Source organism: Melanotaenia boesemani, chromosome 4 (genome assembly GCF_017639745.1).
Source record: "Melanotaenia boesemani isolate fMelBoe1 chromosome 4, fMelBoe1.pri, whole genome shotgun sequence".
In the NCBI taxonomy this organism is placed as follows: Eukaryota; Metazoa; Chordata; class Actinopteri; order Atheriniformes; family Melanotaeniidae; genus Melanotaenia; species Melanotaenia boesemani.
This window is the reverse complement of record NC_055685.1, coordinates 19,414,637-19,435,977: the sequence shown is the minus strand read 5'-3', so window position 1 is coordinate 19,435,977 and position 21,341 is coordinate 19,414,637. Positions and strand designations below refer to the sequence as shown.

Genomic DNA, 21,341 nt, shown 5'->3' with positions numbered 1-21,341 from the left:
ATGTTAACCCTAATTATTAATGGGTGCTGTGCCTCTGTGTGAGTGTATGTGTAAGCAGAAACTCTCCACTAAAGATTTATATCAACTTTTGGACAATTTATCTAACTGTTTATAATTAGATGTTTAAAAATTTTTGCCCTCCTCTATTATGAAATTGATCTGAAGTGGAAACTCAGTGTAACAGCTCAATTATGTGTGATTTTGACTTTATACTTTAGTCATATCTGCTTAAACAATGCAAGGTCCGGCTTCTCTCTGTCTGAGTTCCGTCCTTGGATGGTGTCACGGTGGCCTGATTTGCGGTGTGGCGCTGCTCGAGGACAAAGACCAGATAGAGTCAAGCTAGACGTTTGGATGTTGATAATATGCCACATAAAAAGCAATTTGTCCTTCTTATCCTTGGAACACTCCGTGCAACTGCTGCATGCCATTCTGTTACCCTTTCTGATCAGAAAATTAAAGACTTGTTTTTCTAAACTTTTCCTTCCCTTCTCATCACTACACATCGTACTTTGGTGCTGGCTTTCTTGCAAATCAACCCTGTGTTGTGGGAACCTCCTCGGTACATTTGAATTTGTTGGGAAATTCCTATAGAGCATGCACATCCTCACTCTACAGATGTCAAAAAAACGATCACACATTCTGAAGCAATGTTTCCGCCACCCCCAAACTAGGCCACAAGTGTGGTCTAACTTCCTCATTTCCAGTGCAAGTAAATGGTATTGCAGAGAGTTTCTGAGAGACTGTAAATAAATGTATGTGTGCAGAGGGTGTGGGTATGCAGACATATCTAGGCCACTTTTCTGACCACTTCTCTTTGTGGAATAGACAGCTCCTCATCTGCATACTGCAAAAAATAAGGTTAGAGGAAAAGCAGTACCATATTAGACTCAGAGGTTCCTGAATTTCACGTTGAAGTCAAGTTCAAGTTCTGGAAGTCTAGCCAGTCAGAATGAGGCACGTTGTCTGTTACAGTTCAATTCAACAAAAACACAAGCAGATGTTGATTAGAATAAGCAATTGATGGAAAAATTGGATCACACTTAACTTGATTACACATTTAAATACATTGAGTTCTCTGCTTGATTTAACTTTCTATACATTCTGTTTTTCTGATAAACTTTTTACTGATTACTGATAAACACTATCAGAAACCTCCGTTTGAGTCAGCTATATTTTTCTTTTTAACAAAAGTTCTAAAAAAATGAAAACAATAAATCAAGTAAAGTTTCCACAACAAACCAGCCAGGAAAATGCAATTTTTTGTGTCTTAAAATGCTTCTTAACCTATGTCCACCACTGCTCCTTAGTAATAACTTTAACTCCCCCATTTTCCAGTTATGTCAATTATAATCCCCCTGAGCTGAAACAGTTAAAATAGGATTACATCCTCACCACCCACACACTTGTGTGGCTGTGTATGTTATGTATATGCTTCTCACTCGATGCCTACCCGGAGGACTAATGTGACTTTATTGCTTTAATGTTACAGAAGAAAGAAGGTGACTTAACATCTATTAGCACATTGATTTAGCCCCGGGAGTCTGCTAACAATCGGGTGGTGTGTGTGCGTGATGGAGTGAGTACTGTCCATGTGCACAAGTTGTATAAGCTTATTAGCTACACCACTGGTCAGAGGAGGAGATTGAGGTTAGTCTAAGCCCTAATCCTTATGGACTTTATGCTTGTTATACAGCAAGCGCAACAAAATCCTAACTCCGCCCCTTCTAGACAGACACACATACACTCGCATGTCATAACAACACCTTATTCCAGCTTCCTTGTTTACTGTTCAGCCCCATCTCAACTCTTCCTCTTATCTATCACTCAGCGGGAGGGTGGAGGAGGGGGAGGAAGAGGAAGTGGTGCGCACTGTTGAGTAGTTTCCCAGTCGCCATGACGACCTCACACCCTCACACCCCACCATCTTTGGAGCTGTCCTCTTGTTGCCACGGTGACCTGATCCCTTTCTGTCTCTGTTGCTCTTCATGATCCGGATTGGGCTGATAAATAAGAGCAATCGGGAGTGGTGTCTCTTCTCTGACAACAGCTTGTGGATGGGACAGCGGATCCCACGCAGGAACGAAGATCGGAGGACAGGAAGGCACGGAGTGCTGGGAATGCTGGGGGAGTAGCACTGGAGTGTTGCTTGGAAACAGCAGCATGCCAGTACAACAGATAAATGTGGTTCCAGTAAGGGAGACAGCGAGCAATGGCAAGAGTGCTCCTCGCTCTAAAGACAAGAATGAGGTGAGTTTCTAACCTTATAACTCTGCTCTCAAATCTTATCAGATCCAGGGAATGCTGTGTGCGTTTCTGTTTTTGTTTTTTTTCTCTACTGAACCTTAAAACTTGAGAAAAGTAGATTAGATTTCAGAAGATTGCAAGGCAAGTTATCCGTGTTCTCGGAAGGTAGAAGTCATTGAGTGGTCTTTAAGTGTTGATCCTAATGACTGTAGGAGAAGCCTCATGTGCGCACATATGTGTCTTTGTCAGTTTCAGCTGTACATTATAGAAGAGAGTTGAAGCCTTTTATCAACATTTACATGTGAATATTTGATGCTTTCAACCACATTTTCAGCATCACACCATATCTAATCATAGACAGCATGTTCCATTACATCATTATCACATCATCACACAGTGCACAATGTAAACAGCTTCCCACAATGTAGTGCTGTTGTATTTATTGCTGCATTGCCTCATATCATCTCACATCACATTAAAAAGCGTTCGGCTATGATGTGTTTTCTCTGGGAGGAGGAAGGATTGGATGTGGACAACAAGATAATGTCTGAGGTCATCATGACTATGCTGGAACTTTAAAGTTGGGGTCCTGTAGATCTGTATAATTTATAAACTTATGGAAGTGGTAAGTTTCCGATGCTTATACACTTCACTGAGAACTTAAATAACATCTTATGGGAGTTTGACTTTCACTAGTTTGTTGTCTCTTGTTATACACTGCAACAGCAACAGATGGGTAAGTGGCTCTTTCAAATATTCATCCATCCATCTTTTTTCTGACGTTTAGTCAGCGTTAGGCCACGATGGCTGAATACTTTGAATATTACACTGTTGAAGTAAAGAAAACTATACAAGAACATAATGATTTAAAATAATTGTCCCAACAACACGCTAAGACATCTCACACAGTCAACTCACAAATGACTATAAAATAACATCCTGGCAACTGTTCTGGTTCCTTGGTTCTCCGATGTCTCTAGTCTACGTAAAGACTAAATGTTTATTGAACAGTTTTAGCTAACGTTTTAAATCAGATGGTGTAGGCGGTTCAATGTGTCAAAATCTTCAGTTTTTTATTTGCCTGTTCTGTCTGGCTGCAAAAGTATGTCTATCCATATAAACCAACAAGTATTATGTCTCACTTTACAGCTGAAGTAAACACTTCAGAGATACAAGTTTTTTTTTATCAAGCTTCACTGTTCTTCATAGTTGTAGTTGCCAAGTGGAAAGGTATTTGCAATAGCAGTGCAACTTTTAACAACATAAATCATAATAATTCAGATTAGCAGCAATGATTCTTTATTGATTCCTACTAAAAACTTTGGCCACATTATAGCTGATTGTGATTTGTTGACTGTTTAATCTCAGATAAATTAGAGAGCGTGCAGCTGCAGCATTGTTACTTGTCTAAATATAGCTGTAGGTGTTTCTTCCATGTGCCACATGATAGAAGCAAAATATATCCCCTCAGTCCACGCCACATACCTTAATCCCATCTGCAGAAACATGCGTATGTCCTCTCAGACTCAGTTGACTGCTGTGTCTCAGAGTCTGAGTATTAGCAGAAGAGCAGAGGCTTGGGTAAGTTATGGTAAAACCTTTGCTCTGAAATATTACTGTTTTCCTACAGAGGAATTTGGGGCTTAAACAGGTCTTAGAAAGATGGACTTTCTTTATTTCTTGATGTTTGGTTTCTTCTTGCATTGTTCTGCAGTGTTAGCTTAAAACAGCCAGCTGGAGGGAGCTAATTGTATCTCATACCTATTGTTTTGTTAGTTAAAAGGACTTTGGATGTGAAAGAACAGACTGGTTGATCAAATGAAGCCTGGAAATATAGATTAAAAAACCATGTTAACCTGTTGGGAAACTGAGAAGGAGTCAGCATAGAGCTATAGGTGCTCTATTAACAATCATGACCAAAATGTATTTTGAGTTTAAGCATGTTGTACAAAAGTTTGCTTCTTTATGTCTGTAGTCTACCTCTGTGTTACATCTCAAAGTTGAAAAAGCAATACCAAGATCAAGATAATATTTTGACGAGCATGTTTACCAAATATATCTTCTGAGGTTAATACTTCTTCCTGTGGTGCTCTGTGTATGTCTGCTGTGCATTAACCATGTTCTCATTCTGCTGAGCTTATGAATATAAGACAGTGATTTTAATTTCTTCATGTTCTTCTCTTAAGTCACATAAGTCCTCTCTAGAAGAGGGACCAACTGAAATACATGCAAAGTCTTCTTGTTAGCAAATGTCTGTCACATAACATCTTCTGTTTGTATCTTTTACTCATGCACACACTAAACAGAGCAGAAAAAATACTATATATTGAAATATGGCTTTGCCTCTGGACTGTAACTTCTCTTTTTTGATTTACACTAACAGCTCTGTTGTTCAGCACAATGTTTACACCTACATATATTTGGCAAATATGTGTGAACATATTTTATGAGCACAGAAGCCTGCTTGAACACATTGTTTTGTCTTTGTGACCTAGGTGAAGTAGCAGAACTGGAAGGCAGTGCATGGACAGCAGGTTGTTCTCAGCTTTATGAACAGATGACATGTCTGATAACAAAAACAGAAACCTAAACTATCTAAGAACAAGATACAACGAATTTGTTTTTTTGTTTGTTTAGTTTTTTTAATGAACTTGATGTTACTTAAATTGTGTTCTGGTTGCAAAAGTGTTCAAACTAGTGGAGTACAAACATTGGTGAAGGAGGAAACAGCTGGTTTAGCTTTCTCAGGTAGCATATGAACACGTTCAGAAGACCTCATGTGAAACAACATCTGGCAACATTTCAGGTCTTGGTGTGTAAACAAAATCCAGGTGTTTCTTACAGTACATGAAGTGTATCTAGCTGCTTTCAGACTTTGTTCTGCAGTCTCAAAAACTGTCGGCCCTAGAAAAACAAATAATCCTCCCATCTCCTTTTATTTCCAAAAAAAAAAAAAAGCTCTTCAAAGACTCAACACTCATGTATCAGAAAATAACAGTCTTCTTATTAAAAAAAAAATCTAGTTTGAAAATTCTGCTGCTCTCTATATGAAGCAGATGCTGGTTCTTGTGTGCTGTGGAGACTCAGCTTGGTTTTGTTTTTCCGAAAATGCTCTTATAACTTTTTATTGGGAATATTAAGGCACAGAAGCCTAATAATTAGCAGTATTAATCTAAACACCATGGTGAACCACGGCAAAAACGTGCCCAAGATGTAATCCATGTGCCCATTTGCCATTACAGAGAGAGGAGGTACCAGAGAGGAGTGTTTGCTTTGACTTTCAAGCACAACTACTGATTTAAACGTGATCAGAACATCCCTTGATCAGCTTAGATGGCTGCAGTCTTCTACTTGTCAGTCTCGCTCCTGTTTATTTTAATGATTTGCAGAGTGTACACAGTGTCCTTGTGGCTGATACACGCAAGCTCTGAGTATTTAAAAAATAGGGGAAAAAGTGCGCATATGAATGAGAGGAGCTGTTATGTACTTCAAGAAAGTGACAATATTTTTGTTAATTTTCTGTTTGTGTTCAAGCTTAAATAATTTCAATAACTTTAATAATTTTCTGAAAAATTAATGTCCACTTTCAGAGATAGAATTTCCTCCTCCACCCTGTTGTGATTGGTATTTCTGACTGTAAATACCAGACAAGCCTTTATGAACCTAAATTTCTTCGTTAGCGCTTCTGTTATAAAATTGTAAATATTTTCATATTCATGAGTAAAATTGTGGATGGAACATTTCTCCAAATCCAGGCTTTGATTCTTAATTTAATTACTGAGACATGCTTTGGTTCTTTATTATACAACATCTAATACACCAGTGACGAATGAAATGTAGCTTTTGACCACAGATATATGCATCATGGATTCTCTCAGTTACAGAATTATCGCACCTCTAGCTGATTAACATGTAAAGTGAGAATGAACGGGCATTGGACTTTTCTGTAGTTCTACAGAAAGTTACACTACTGGAACTCTTGGTTTTGGGATTGGTTGGCAGTAAAAACCAAAACTAACAATTGATTCTTCATGGTAATAAGCTATTACAAATTATAACCCTAGCTATTTTATCATTTTTTTCTGCCCACCAGACAGTCAGTATGTTCTCCAGCTTTTCCCCTGGGATGAGTAATGAGAAACTACATGCAGCTTGAAGAGATTATACTAATGAGAAACATCTCTCATTTGCTAATCAATGAAAAAATACACCACAATAAGTATTTTACTCATACAATCTAACCCTACAAACAAAGCTGTGATTTAACTGAGGACATTAAAAGACTAAGCTGTTCACCTAGAAGACCAAGCTCCTTCAGCCATTACGCATAAATGTTTCTAACAACCTCTTTACTTGTAGATAAAACATCTCCTTCTTACCATCAATGGCATGTTTAGGGATGAAAGTCAAAGAAGTATTCATGTTGAATCATATGATTTGATTGAGATGGGACAGTTTAGTTTTTCAACTAGTGTCTGCTCTGATAATTAATCCAGCTCATCTGGGTTTCTTCTTTAACAAATAGTTATAAACTCTGGATGCAAAACCCCTTAGCAAGCATATGCTTGCCACACTATTATTTTAGGGTTTAGATTATGATTAATTTATGTGAACACAGAACCATCGCTGGCCTTGGTATGTTTGTTATGGAGGTGTATATACAGACAGACAATATAGATTTATCTTTACCTCTGCTAGTGTTTTGCCACTGGAGTTAAGTGTCTGATCAGGAAGCTTCACAGTAAAAAGAAAATTTGGACATTTTCCCTTTAAGCAGTAATGGGCCCACTGTGCTATTCTGGCTGTACAGGTCCATCAGAGTGTACTACATCGATGCCCTCTGGAGATAAACACTGTTTATTAAGAATTTTATGCAAAGGTTTACAGATTTGAATTGTAAATTGGCAGAAGGAGAGTTGTTTCTAGAAGAATTAGATCTACACACCTTGTCAGCTGAACAGAAGCATATCCTTGATCCTCTAATAATATGTGAAGAAATACTAAGTTATACATCATTTGCCTATGGATAAGGCCCCTGGCCCTGATGGATTTACAACTGAGTTTTATAAACCCTTTGCACTTGTACTTGCCAAATGATCCAAAACAACGAAACAACCAGAGTAAGAAAAGAAAAATCACGATTTAAGTCAACTCTTTATACTTTATCTAGCATACTGTCACCTACTGTCTTAGTGTCTGGAGAATAACTGGTACCTTACATACCAGTATTTACCAGTAGCTTAAAATAGCATAAAATGCTGTAAGCAGGGGCTGAGGTGACAAGTAGTGATGGCTGAGTTCAAGCATCACTCTGAAAAGTTCCAGAAAAACTGCTTTAAGTTGACTTTAAATAGCAACACATTGCAGAGCAGCTTCGTGTCCATGCAGCAGGACAACCAAGTAATAGGATTGCTGGCTTTAGCTCAGGTCACAGTAAAATAACAAGGACATGTGACGTCTGCTGCTACATTTTAAACAGTTAATACAGCAGTCAACACCAAATGCTTCAGGAAAAAGAAGTGTTAGATCTCCTATAGTTTAAGTGACTTTTTTTTTTTGTTTGTTTTTACACCAGATTCGGAGGAGAAGCCTGTCCACTTTTTCTTTGGATACTTTAAGATGGTCAACTTGTGAAATGAACTCACAATTTTTATATTTTGCTTATACTGTAAGCATCTATAAAGAGCTTAGGCTTGAAAGTTAACAGTAACACATCAAAATTTCCGACAAATGACAGTGACAGCACAATAAAGTTTAGTAAACCTAAAGCTGTGTATAGTAATCATTTACAAAGCATCATTTCTTTTTTTGTTTATTCATTAAAAAGAAATTCTTTCAAATTTGTTTCAGTCTCTTTTGATGTTATATCTGAAAGCCTCAGGCTGCACAGCACGCAGCATGTGTCATTAAAACATCACAATGGTTAATGTGTTCTGTGGCACTAATGATACTGTCTCTCTTTTTCCCTTCAGGGGAGGAAGGCACCTGGGCGCTCAGGGAGTCGGTCTAGCAACATCTCCAAGGTAACTGTCAAATACATAGGATGAAAGAGTCAAAAGCAAGGTCACTGCTCATAATCTGTTGTGGCTTAAGTAAGGATGTGGTAAAGCAAAGTTGTGTATTAAAAATAGTGTGAAGCAGTACAAAATTTATGATCATTAAAGTTGCTCTAGGAACAACCTTTGCACTCACAGCGCTGTATGAGTCACAGGATACTTAATTAAGTTTTATGCATCACTAATTGACATGTTCATTATAAACGATTAATCAAAAGAGTGAATGGGATTAAATGGAAGGTTCAGTATTATTAGCAATTCTAACATAAAAAGATAATTTGAGTTTAATAATATGTAATGTATTACTTTTGGACTTCCAACCAATTATTAATGTTGTTATCAGTCAAGAGGAAAGAACAAAAATCAAATCAAAGACAAAAACAGGACATTCGAAGCATGTTAGCCTAACTGAAGTTGTACTAAATCAAATTTTGCAGTCAAACCAAAAAACGCAGATAATGTTACTGTGCGTCAAATTTCACCTGTAAATTTATGTTCAGTTGGACTCTAACAGGATTTGGCATACTGTGCATGCTCCACAGTTCCTGTTCTGGGCTTTGACCTGGAAGTAATGGAGTCACTACATGGAAAAAGAATAAGCCAAGAACAGAAAATAGTCAAGGCATACCATGAATCTTATTTCATACAAACAAGTAAATAAAGTCAATGAACTGACTTGCTTGTATACTGGGACCAAGACAGGGGCCCAAATAAATGCCCTAAATGTCCATAACTCTATCCCAGTTTAACTGTGCATTGAAAACATACCGAATCTTTCAGCTCTTAGAAAAGTCTTTAGTAGGAATATGTGCTTGTTAATAAAGAAGAAGAAAAATTGTTAAAACAAAGAGTCTTCAAAACCATCAGTATCAACAGGTGGTGAAACAGACTTTAAACAAAACTCCAAAAGAGACTAAATTTACATTTATCACAGGGCCAGAAACAAAACTGAAAATTAACTCAAATCTTTCTCACACACTGCAAGATAAGGAAGTAAACAGCTGTTTACTTTCTTAGCAAGACCCTCCTTAAATTGTTACTTTAAAATGTTTATGCCCTCTGGGGGCATAAAGGGTAATACAGACACTGGAATTTACAGCCTAATTTAGTCACATAAATCATCAACCAGTCAAGTGCTTCTTGTACTGGCTCATAAAAGAAGGTGCTGTAAAGAATACTTTGAGAGTGAGAAATAACAAATAAATACTACTATGTAATATATTGTATTTCTGTAAATACTGGGTATATATTAGTTCTCTTTATTTTTACTGTGTAATGTAAAATATTTGCTGAATTTCTAGTCTTATTAGTGTGTAGGACACCTGATTTTCTCATTACCTAGCTATTGTCCTAGGAGGAAATATTACGGCATAGAAGTCATAAAGTCATGTATTATTATAACTGAGACACAGTCCACCTTTTCCAACCATAAAGATAATTTGGTAACCAGTATCTTTATTTCCACTGTGCACACATTTGAGCACCATAAGGAACCACTAAGCTTTTATTGATGTCTGAATCATACAACATCTGGCCCGTCACAAGCTGTTTCAGAGATGAACTAATTAATGCATTCAGATTTTGTGGCAATAATAAATTTAACAAACACACTGTGATGTTTACACATACCATGTTTTGGTACAGGGACTAAGACTCTGACAGACTGTAGTACTTCTGAAGCGCCACTGGCACTAATTAGAGAGTGTTGGTTGTTTCAGGCCAGCAATTCTACAACTGGACTTACTACAGCTTCAAGAACATCAATAACCCCATCAGCTCAGGATATATGCAGGTAAGAAAGCTCTCTATTTGTCAGAGTTACATGAGAAGAAATTGTGTTCAGTGAAACATCAACTATCTATAAATCTCTTTTAAAGACAAGAACAGCAGGGGCTCTCTGTTATATTAACACGCACCATTAAAAGTCTACTCTCTGACTTAGTTTGGCCTGTGGCACCTTTAGGGCACAACCAACTTAAAACAGATGCTGAGATCTGTGATATTCTCACAGTGCAGTAAGTAATAACAAGAAACTGATAGCAGAAATTAAATATTTTAGGTTGAAAAGACACTGTCCATTAGACACGTTTGATGTGTGTGAGTGCCTGAACCTAACCGAATTAGTCACTTACCATCTTGCAAAGCTTATTCCATATTTATTATTAATTACTGATATCACTTGCATCTTGTATGGTCAGTCATGGTTGACCTACAGTATCATAAGCTGAACTAGGAGGGTGCGTTTGCATTTTTTGGCTGGATTGTATGGGAATTGTAAAAACAAGTGATCACCAACTGTTAGCACATCACAAAAAATGTGACCTTTAATTTGGCTAGAAGAAGAAGAAAAAAAGGCTAGTTCTTATTTTCACATGTACCTACTACTGCAGGACGTAGCAGTTTTATTTACTACACAAGTTTCCATCTGCATCTTTCTTGGCCTCTGCAGAACGATTTTGGGTAATTTGTGAACAACAAGCATGTAGTCTTTCAAAAAGTGCAAACACTGAAAGTTAGCTCAAGCTAGGAAGGGCTGACAGCCACTTCATAACAATGAAAACAAAGCGGCAAAAATAATAAATAGCAAAGAAACATGTGAAATGCTGCACTGGACAGTCTTTGGTATTTTATTACTTAAGGCCCATTTATGCTAACATCTGTCTTTTACAAAGCAGGGTAAAGCTAAAGCACAAATGAGAACACCAACACAACCAAGAGCAGCGAACAGCTCAGATTGTTCTATATATCTCTGAAATTCACCCAAATCACAGTAAAATGCTAAAACCTGTAGCCCTGTATTTGTGAAGCTTGTCAGTACATACACAGAATCGAAATGTCTGTTGTCTAAGGCTTCAGTGCTGCTAAGCAGAACGCAAGTTAACAGTAAAAAAAAAGTTAAAAAATACAGACATACAGAACCAATCACGTATTAAAATAAGATCAACACAAGTAACTGAGAGCAACAAAACAGACCATGTTGCAAAGTGACACCCGAGTACAAAAGTACTGATACAGAAAGTGGTTTAAGCTTCAGATTGTGGTTAGAAGTGTAGAGAGGTGGATGCTGGGAGAGGAGAGCTGGAGGCTCCTTCTCTGTCTTATCATGGAGCCACCAACCTAATTAACTGAGCTGTTCAACATATGACAATTATCATTTGATCACCTTTTTTTTTTTTATGATTGAACTCTCTTTAATCACATCCAGTCTTATTTTCTTTCATTTTCATTTAGTTTTTATTTATGTCTTCCCCACGTGGTTTCATTTTCTCTGTTCATCTCCATCTGCATGTGTGTCTGTGTGTTTGTGTTTAGTCACGGCCCGCAAACCCGTTTACAGAAGGATGCTTCTGAATCGCATAAACACAACAAGCACACACACAATACCTCTGCCATGACAGTCACCAGCACAGCTCTGAGCTCATCAGCTCAGGCCCAGAAAAAGCAGGTAAAGAGGCGTCACCGCCGCAAAAGGAGCAGCTGCACCACCTTTGACTGTGTGGAGCCCAACGGCAAACAGGAGCACAGCGACCGCAGTCTCAGCTCCGACCGCAGTGAGCTGGGTGAGAAAAGGGAACGCTCCTTCAAGAACCGCAGGGAGCTCCCTCCTCGTCTTCGCTGCTCAGGTGTCCAGCAGTCTGAATCCTCCACTGAGGATGAAGCATGGCGCGAAACTCGCAGCTGGAGTAAGGAAAAAGCCCGAAGAGCACGCCGCCGTAGTGTAAGCAGCAGAGAGAGGGATACAACAAATGGTGCTAAAGGAGAAGACAAAACAGAAATAATGGAGCTGCAGTCTGTTGACTCAGATGAAGGGAAGGAGAATCAGCCGCTGGTGGAGGACAGCGGTGGCCTTAAGAAGCGCCACAACATCAGGGATTCACTGAACAGAGATGGCCATGTTTCACAGAGGGAGAGATCACGGAGCAGAGAAAAAGAGAAGAAGGCACAGAGCCCAAGAGGCAGTTCCTCATTGGCAGACGATAGAGAGGAGCTCATTACTAAGAGATACCAGGAGAAGGGGTCAGGAGGCGGAGACATGTCCGTGCCCACCCCACAGAAACACTGTGGAATGAACGGGGGCACAGCACAACCCTGCTCAGATGACTCTGAGCTGGAGGTCTGCAGGTGAGTGTGTGAATACAAATCATGCTCCATTATCAGGTAATAAAAAAGAAATCTACAGAAACATAAGATAACACGGGGAGAGAATTTTTTATAGGTCCAGGTCATTTCCCTCCCTGATCAATGGTGTTTGTTCTGTTTGTGTGTAGGATCTGTCACTGTGAGGGAGATGACGAGTGTCCGCTCATAATGCCATGTCGCTGCACGGGAAGCCTAGGCTTTGTTCATCAGGCATGTCTCAACCAATGGATCAAATCCTCAGACACTCGATGCTGTGAACTTTGCAAATTTGACTTCATCATGGAGACAAAGCTCAAACCTTTGAGCAAGGTATACATACAAGGCTTATTGGTGGTTGTAAACGTCATGAGAGGAGGTGCAGTTTTGAACGCTATTTGTTTGTGTCTTTTTAACCCTCTTAACTCGTCCTGTCCATCCCTCTGTCTTCCAGTGGGAGAAGCTACACATGTCGAAGAGTGAGAGGAGAAAGATCTTCTGTTCAGTGTTGTTTCACCTGATAGCAATAGTGTGTATGTTGTGGTCTGTCTACATTCTGATCAAGAGAACCACAGATGAGATCAGACTGGGGAAGAACGGTCAGTACTTTCCTATTTCCCCATACTCACATACCAGAGACATACAGTACCAGTCAAAAGTTTGGACACACTTCCTTGGACACAAGGAAACGTGTCCAAACTTTTGACTGGTAGTGTACAAAGGGAAATGTGTAGCTTTTTATAGCTTTTAGCTAAAAGACTGTAGTGGATCAACAGTGTCCTGTGGTGTTTTTACACTCCTTTCTCTTATTTAAAAGTCTAACCAACATAAAACACAGGTTACAGTTTCTTGCCTCACTAATTAACATTTTTTTTATTGTAATTTCTTTTAATGTTTTTTGTAATTTGTTGACAGAAGATGGTAAATGAACAGCTGCTGTTGTAAAAATGCAGCATACATTTTTAATTCAATTTGAGTGACACTGTAGGGCTACTGTGTTCACCTGTGCAACACTGCTTGCATTGCCATTAGGATTATCCTTTTTTTTTTATATATTTTCCACTGTTTAAGTTCTGTCCCTTTTATTCAGACAGCAAAAAGTTTGCCCCTGAAGTCTGATAAGTTCACTCTTTAGTCTCTCAGTAACTTGTTTAATATTCTCCAACAGCATCAGAGATAGCCACTGTAGCTAAAGCAGCCGATCAAAACAGATAGATGCAGAGTATCCCTGCTGTATCCCTGTCATGCAGTTATATTTTTAAAGACGTGCATGTCAGCTTTAAATCATGTGTAAAAGTCTTAAACCTGCAGCCCTGCTGAAGTTCTAATTAGCCTAATTGTACCTGGTGTTGTTTGTCGATGTTGACAGAATAAAGTAACACAGTATTAACGGTTTAACTAAGCACCTGGTGGTGGTCTAAAATCCACGGGGTACCTGTTGATCTTCACACCCATATGACTCTGTTTGTCTTTGATGATGTGTTTCCCTTGTTTTTTATGTTTCCTTTAAATTTAGTGATTGTGTGCATGGTGTACAGTGTATAGTTCCAGTCAGAAGTTTGAAGATGAGCTTCTGACTGGTGCTGTAAACCTTCTATTTCCCTCTGCACAGTATTCATTTTTCACTAGAGTTTGAAATACAAATTTTAGACACTCAGTATCTTTTAAGGATTTTGTAGATCTCAAAATCAGTCTGTTATCATCTTGATTAGTTTAACTTGTAAATGCAAACATGGATTTGAGTGTAAAGCTTCTACATAATTTAACTCCAACATCAACTTCTTTTAAAACACATGTCCACTTTTGTGTTTTTACATTTGTGTGTAGCAGATTTTGGCTTCTTAAGTTTATATTAGGTTTTGAGTATGGCAGATTATAATCTTACGGTAATTTGCCATTTTTCCTGCAGCTGGAGAAGTGGAAAATTTCAGCCATAGCATTGTCATTTTCAAACTGCTTACTAATTTGAGTAAGTTCCTATTTTAGTCACAAGTGAAATATTATTAAGCTAAGTATTAAAATATGTAACCAGGTTTAAATGAAAAAAGGTACCAACACACTTGTTGATGCCACTGTATTTAATCGAATGACTTAAAGAAACCAAACAGGCCCTGCAGGGGGGCTAGTTGTTCAAACTTCTCCAAAATGATATGCATAAATACTGTCAACTAAAAGTTGTACCTATGGAAGTAGAAAATTAAATGTAAGAAAACATTATCAGTGATCAAATTCTTAACCCTAAAATATCACTTAAGTAGACAAGACAGCATGTTGGTGCTATAAAGTTTATTAACATCAAGTTGCCAGCGGGCCAAACAGGACATAAAGAAAACAGTTAAATAGGAGAAGATTGTTATACTTGGAATAATCATAATATTAAATGTCTATTAGTGTTAAAACCTTTAGCAGATTATTAGAACATTGACAACCACCAGATGTGACTGTGTTACTTAAATACAACTCAAAGTCTGATCTTCACAACATGTTGGTTAATATGCATCAAGGAAATTTCTGAGGACCTCAGATAAAGAGCTGTTGATGCTCATTAGGCTGAAAAGCTATCTCTGAAGAGTTCGTAATTCAACAATCACAGTTTTAGTACTGCTGGTATTGTTGGCCCAGGAGTAGTTGATCAACAGAGATCAACCCAAAAATAAGGTAACAGTCTGTAAGGTCACACTGGAACCTACAGTGACTTTAAATGATGTTTAAACAGCTGCAGGCCTCGGTCACTCGAATTAGTTTTGATGTTAGTGAGTCTGTAATCAGGAAAAGGCTGAACAATGGTGTGCATGGCAGAGGTGTGAGGAGACATCCACTTTTGGAAAACGACATTGCTACCTATTTACCATTTGCGACAGGGAATCTGAGGGAAAACCTTCACCTCTGAATGGTTAAAGAATCCTACAGTTTTTTTATGACAGCACGGAATCAATCAACATCCCAGAATTGGAAGTTTATCTTTTTAGGCTAAAATTCTTCCAGGCTGATATGCAGGACTGATCAAAAGTTACTGTAAATATTAACTTGCAGTCATTGCTGTGCAAGCTTTCATATTTTCATCTTAATTTGTTCTTCACATCATTAACAAAGATAAAATAGACCCCTTCAGTGCTTTTGTGCATTCACGGTTGTGTTCAATGTGGTGTGTTGTGATTATAATGTAGGACATTAAGATTAGATCTTCATCTTCATAGTACATCAAGAATTTTGACGCTGAAAAATCTGAGTCCAAAATCAAAAAAAAAAAAAAAAAAATTACACTCACTCTTGATTGCAGACGAATTATGGAGAGTTTCTCTTGTGAAGTACTATGCACCGCAGGGTAAGCCCAGCTCTGCACACACCACCATCATGAACCCTCACGCATCCTGCAGGTGAACTGAAGGCAGCTTTGTGTTTGTGTGTTCTCAGGTGTGCTGGAGTGGCCCTTCTGGACCAAGCTGATAGTGGTGGCCATTGGCTTTACAGGTGGCCTAATCTTCATGTATATTCAGTGTAAAGTCTACCTGCAGCTTTGGCGCCGGCTCAAGGCCTTTAACCGCATCATCACCGTACAGAACTGCCCAGAGAAGAACCTACACAACCCTCAGGCCCGACCCACTACGCTCACCAACGGCAAGCATGAATCTGTGGAGGTTCCAGTTACCCCGGTTACCTTAGCCCCTGTCCCGCCTGCAGAGGCACAGATGGACTCTGACATGTCTGTGGAGGCTGCAGTGGCGCCGGCACAAAACCCGGTCTGAATCTCCTGGATGTTAAATCATGCCCTGCTCACCACTGAAACAATTTTATGTGAGCATGGTGGGATTTAGACTCATGCAATGTTTTAATGTTCTTCTCAGCTCCACAGGTCACTGGATCTTGAGATGCCACAGACAAATTTAAAGTGCAAGGACTGATACAATCCTTCAGTGACCCAGGAAAACTGAAGACAAAGAGGGTCTGTGTTGATGTAAAGCAGGGGTGTCCAAAGTCGGTCCTCGAGGGCCGCTGTCCTGCAGGTTTTCAATGTTTCCTGCTTCAACACACCTGACTCAAATATAATGGATCCAACAGCCAATTAAGTTTTGCACAATTACTCATTAATTTGAGTCAGGTGTTTTGGAGCAGGGACACATTGAAAACCTGCAGGATTGTGGCCCTCGAGGACCGGAGCTGGACACCCCTGATGTAAAGGTACAAAACCTGAAAGAATTTGGGATAAAAAAAAAAAAGGGGGAAAAAAGGTGAAGAGATTCAAAGAAGACAGAAAATAAAGCCAGCAGCAAAAAAAAGAAGTATGTGAAGACTGTGGGTAAATGGTATAGTGATACCATTTTATATGTATGCACTTCATAAACCTGCACTTATGTAAGTTAAAAGTTCTAAAATCCCTGTGGATGCTATCTACTTAAAAAGGTCTCAGTATGCCTCAAACAAACTTTGCACGACATGTGACTGCGTCGAAAGACAAAAATGTTTTATAGCTGTTCCAAATGACCTACTGTTGTCTGGCATGTCGAACTGTTAAATCAGAAAATAACATGTGAAAAGGTTTGGTGATGCTGCGAGTGGGTCGGCGCCCTATGGATGCTACATGCACTTTAATTACATTTCCTTTGATCAGACAGGCTTAATATTGTGGAACATCCCAGAAATGGTTATTTTTCTATCTGGTTGGTATGATTTCAACATTCTACGCTGCAGTCAGACCTGGTTTTGTGGTGTTTACTGATTTTTTTCTTGCCATATTTAATAAGTTAATGCTGACACTTTACATACATCCATGTTACTGTTGTTGCAGTGTTCCCAATTTTCCATGTTCCAATACATATTCTAACTGATGGAGACATATGGATCCATCTAAAGTTTCACATATGCTCTCCTTAAAACCACTCATGTGGGTGTAAGAAAGGTTAACTTTGTTAAATACACGTGGAAGGAAAAGAGAACATTGAAGGCATTTCGTGAAGTGTACATGCATATTTCAGAGGCCATTGAGACAGCCTGAGACATACTGAGCCCTAAACACACATTCTGGACAATCAGGTTTTCAGACACCAAAGAGTCAAATACCATAAGAAACTATTTAAACTACATCTTTATCTCAGTCTGAAATCTAAAAATGTCATTTTTGAAGTCATGTCAGAGGTACCTTTTTAATATTTGCTCAAATAGGACATCAAGTAGCCAATTATTTATGAAGATTTGTTTTGACAGTTTGCAGCTGTTATGTGGTTTTGCTGTGGAGATCAATTATTTGTTAATGTACTGTTAGTAGAACTTTCATGGTTGCCATCCGGTCACGTTTCACATTAAAGTTGTGTTTGTCTCAACTCAGGGGACTGTTTGTCCTTGTTCACTTTCCACTGGTTTAATTTGCCAGTACCACAAAAAGAACGGTTTCATGTCTTAAATCCACATCTTTGTTGTTAAACTGTTCTTCAGCTATGATTTGACACAATGCAGGTTACATACAACACGTACTTTTTTGTGCAATAAACAATTAATGTAGAACCTGTAAAGACCCTGGTGTGAAATTACTGCCTAGTAAAATATAAATGTATGACGTCTAAGATTTTACTTTCTAATCTGACAGTTCAGCACCATCTTGTGGACACTTGTGGAATAGCAGCATCCCCTCACAGCTTTCCCCACAGTACACAAGTCTTTGCTGAAAGCCAGTCCGATGTCCTAGCTCCAGAGCAAAGAGGGGCATCAGGGAGAGTCAGACATATCCGCTGTCTCATCCACCCGTTCATCATCTAAATCGTCTTCATCTTCCTCAAGATAGTCTTCTGCCTCCTCTTTCTCCTCTGCTTCATCCTTTGCATCCAGACCTTTATTTGACACTTTTCGTAGTTTTATATTTGGAAGTTTCTTCAGATCTCCCGTCCACTCTCTGCCAAAAGACAAAAGTCGACACATATTAAAATATTTATGATCAAAATCTTTAATTTCACACTATGAAGAATGTCTGCACTCAAAGCTTCTGTTAATGATTACTGAAGAGGATGAAACCTGAGAAATCCATACATTAAAAACATAACATTACAAACTCCACATCTCTGTTTGGGGGCTCTAAAAACAGAAGAGCATGACGGAAAAGCTATTTCTAACACATCTGTCAGAGAGCAAAGAGAGTTGCTGGAGGATATCCTCTTTACACATCCACCTAATACGACTATTGTCCAAATCTTTGGTCTTTAGAAATTAAGTAAGTGAAAAATTTTCTTAAGTCCTGAAAAAGACAAAAAAAACAAACCAAAAAAAAAAATAAGATTTTCCTCGATGCTAGACAAACTTGAATGAATTGAATATATAGAAATCTTAAGCATCATTCCCATTATTTAAAAATCATTTACAATATAAAAATACTTTAAACTTTGTCCTTTGCTCAGTTATCACTGGATCCAGACTTGTTGGAGCCAAGCTATGTCGTGCCCTTGGGACGCTGCACTCAGGGTGAAGGATGACAAGAACAGACAGACAGCTTGTGACGCCCCCCCACCACCCCCAACCTCAACCCCTTCACATGACCGTCTGCTCTCTCAAAGTGACAAATTATCATGACAACCAGAGATGAAACAGACCCCAAATCGTATAGTTGAACACATCAATGATAATGAGCAGCTACTAACGCTGCAGACCTACTGGTATCTGTCTCAGTAACAAAATTCAAAGTACTTGTTTTGGCTCACTTTTTGTAAGATCGATCCCTGTATTGCACTCGTAACTGGGCTTTGGGAATTAATTTAAAATACCTCCGCTTGAATGCTGACAACCTTCATAAGAGGATAATCACTCCTACTCTAAGGTCCTCACACTGGTTTTAAAAGGCCCTTCTTACTGTCTACAAGAGTCTGAGTAGTCTGGTCCAATGATGTATCCGATACATCAACTGAAGGCATTTATTGTTCTTTTTCAGACTTTATTTATACATGTCTACACTTTTATCAGGCATGTGCCTTTATCCATTTAACCGTGCAATTTATTTGTATTTTATAGTAATTTCCTTCATGTTTTAACAGTTTTTATGTATTTTACTCCCTAAACTGTAAAGCACTTTAAATTAGAATAATGCTTTACGGCTTAAGGAGAAAATAAACCTAAGATACTAAAAGCTTGCATCCTGTCTAATCACACACAGTAAGATAATAACTTAAAAAATACACATCATGGCTCATAAACTCACCTGAATGTTTTAAGATTCTTCGTATTGATGAAGTCTGGGATCTCTGAGAACAACACAGAGAGGGTAAGGAGTTTTTTTTCCAACTTTAAATGAGTACGTCCACAGCAGGCATGTGTATGTACATGAAGAGGCTTACCAAATCCAATGCTTTCATACTGCGCCCGCTCTCGCTCAATGGTCTGTTTGATGACAGCCTCTCTGGCGCCATGGAGACGACCCTGGCGGCCCTTGATTCCATTCATTAATTCAATTTGCTCAAGTTCAGCATCAAACCTGTGGAGGTACCTGAACACACACACACAAAAAACATGTCAGTTTAATCAACATGAACATACTTCAAAACATCTTCATGTACATTATAAAATGTACTGACCCACATTCATATACAATTATCTAGACCTCATTATATATTTGCACTGTGCTGTTTTTGTACAACCACACAGATGGACACCAAACAACTGCATGTCTGTTTTGAAGATAAAGAAGAAGCACAATATAAACACAATCCATGCAAACTTGATTTGTGGTTGAATTTGAAATTATTCTAATTACAGAACTTCTTCTTTATTATTATTATTATTATTTCTTAATGGTTGCTTCTGGACCATTTTGATCATTTATCTAATTTTGATTCTTTAAAAGCTTTTTTCTTATGACGTTGCCCAACATTTGGTCTATTTGGGGAACGTTTTGGCCATTTAGCATCTTCTGTGTATCTGTGTATATTTTGAAAGTTAAAAAAAGAAAAAAGAATGAAAAATAAGAGCTATGTTGGACCTTTCAATAATGTCACAGGCATCTTTCCGTGTGAAATTTGTCTTTGTTGGATCCAAGTGACTCTGAAACCACAACAGCTTCTCACCTATAATTGGACATCCAGACAAGAAAAGACAGATCGTTAACATGAAGTATGTATCCTGGCCTTGTTTCTATACAAATAGAAAACTTACCAGTGTTGTTCAGACGTGTTGCTTTCTCATTCTTGAGCCTGCAGCATTACAAAAGTCAAATTAATTAAAAAGTTTAAGCATTCACATAAAGTGACATTAATAAGTCTATATTTTACAGCTACTAAAAGTCTCAAGCTTTACTTCGTCCGAAAAATATTTAGAAAAAAAATCTTTCTTAAACTAATGTTTGTGTTAGTGGCTGTTTTGTGATAACAACGATAAAGTGGTTACACTTAAGAAAATTCTGAACCCAGGTTTAGTTGTTTCTTAGTTTTTATCTGCACACCTCTCTTTCCTTTTCAGTCGGATTTCTTCGCGGGCGAGATATGCAGCTTTCCGACTGTACGGATGAACAACTTTTTCTGCGGATTTTCCCTTCTGAGTCTTCGGCTAAAAATACACAACAAAAACAGCTACGGTTTCATCTTTTTGCGTTTCTTACATAAACTTTCTTTACTACTGCGATTTTATAGATACTATAGATACTATTATACCTAACATGCTTACCATTTTCACTGGGTGAAAACAAGCGTGGATATTTTGTTGACAGGTAAACCGGAAATGGTCCGTCACTAAATTATGTTCGCATGTGTTGCAAATGAAATAACAAAGTTCCTGTTTTCAATATGCCTGAAATACAAATAAATAAATTAATAAAATTCCTGCTTTATCCTTCGTTGCTTAATCAGTTGGCACATCTAAATAAAAGAAATTTTATTTTTCTCACTGACTTTTGCTGAATAAATGTTTTGTTAAAATTTTGGGACACACCACGATAAAGTTTAAACAAGATAT

The 21,341-nt window shown here is 38.2% G+C and overlaps 2 protein-coding genes across 2 annotated transcripts; one reads left to right on the top strand and one right to left on the bottom strand.

The window, feature by feature from the left end:
- Positions 1 to 201: 201 nt before the first annotated feature.
- Positions 202 to 16,657, top strand: march1 (membrane-associated ring finger (C3HC4) 1). Its single transcript, XM_041983882.1, has 8 exons — positions 202 to 2,250; positions 8,220 to 8,270; positions 10,022 to 10,095; positions 11,616 to 12,425; positions 12,572 to 12,752; positions 12,874 to 13,018; positions 15,834 to 16,159; positions 16,265 to 16,657. Exons 1-8 carry the CDS (start codon positions 2,164 to 2,166, stop codon positions 16,319 to 16,321), a joined length of 1,731 nt encoding a protein of 576 aa, XP_041839816.1. The 5' UTR covers positions 202 to 2,163; the 3' UTR covers positions 16,322 to 16,657.
- An 828-nt stretch (positions 16,658 to 17,485) lies between these two features.
- On the bottom strand, positions 17,486 to 21,113 carry tma16 (translation machinery associated 16 homolog). Its single transcript, XM_041983887.1, has 7 exons — positions 21,054 to 21,113; positions 20,833 to 20,936; positions 20,547 to 20,584; positions 20,374 to 20,458; positions 19,733 to 19,881; positions 19,597 to 19,639; positions 17,486 to 18,303 (listed from the first exon to the last, which is right to left on the bottom strand). The coding sequence occupies exons 1-7, from the start codon at positions 21,054 to 21,056 to the stop codon at positions 18,120 to 18,122; spliced, it is 606 nt and encodes a 201-aa protein (XP_041839821.1). The 5' UTR covers positions 21,057 to 21,113; the 3' UTR covers positions 17,486 to 18,119.
- Positions 21,114 to 21,341: the final 228 nt, after the last annotated feature.

Excerpts from the sequence above, each read along its gene's own strand:
- march1 (XM_041983882.1), top strand. The coding sequence starts at position 2,164 with ATGCCAGTACAACAGATAAATGTGGTTCCAGTAAGGGAGACAGCGAGC. Across the intron at positions 8,271-10,021 it reads GGTCTAGCAACATCTCCAAG|GCCAGCAATTCTACAACTGG; the intron begins GTAACTGTCAAA and ends TGGTTGTTTCAG. Across the intron at positions 12,426-12,571 it reads TCTGAGCTGGAGGTCTGCAG|GATCTGTCACTGTGAGGGAG; the intron begins GTGAGTGTGTGA and ends GTTTGTGTGTAG.
- tma16 (XM_041983887.1), bottom strand. Across the intron at positions 19,882-20,373 it reads GCCTGTGACATTATTGAAAG|GTACCTCCACAGGTTTGATG; the intron begins GTCCAACATAGC and ends GTGTGTGTTCAG. Across the intron at positions 18,304-19,596 it reads AAGAATCTTAAAACATTCAG|AGAGTGGACGGGAGATCTGA; the intron begins GTGAGTTTATGA and ends GTCTTTTGGCAG.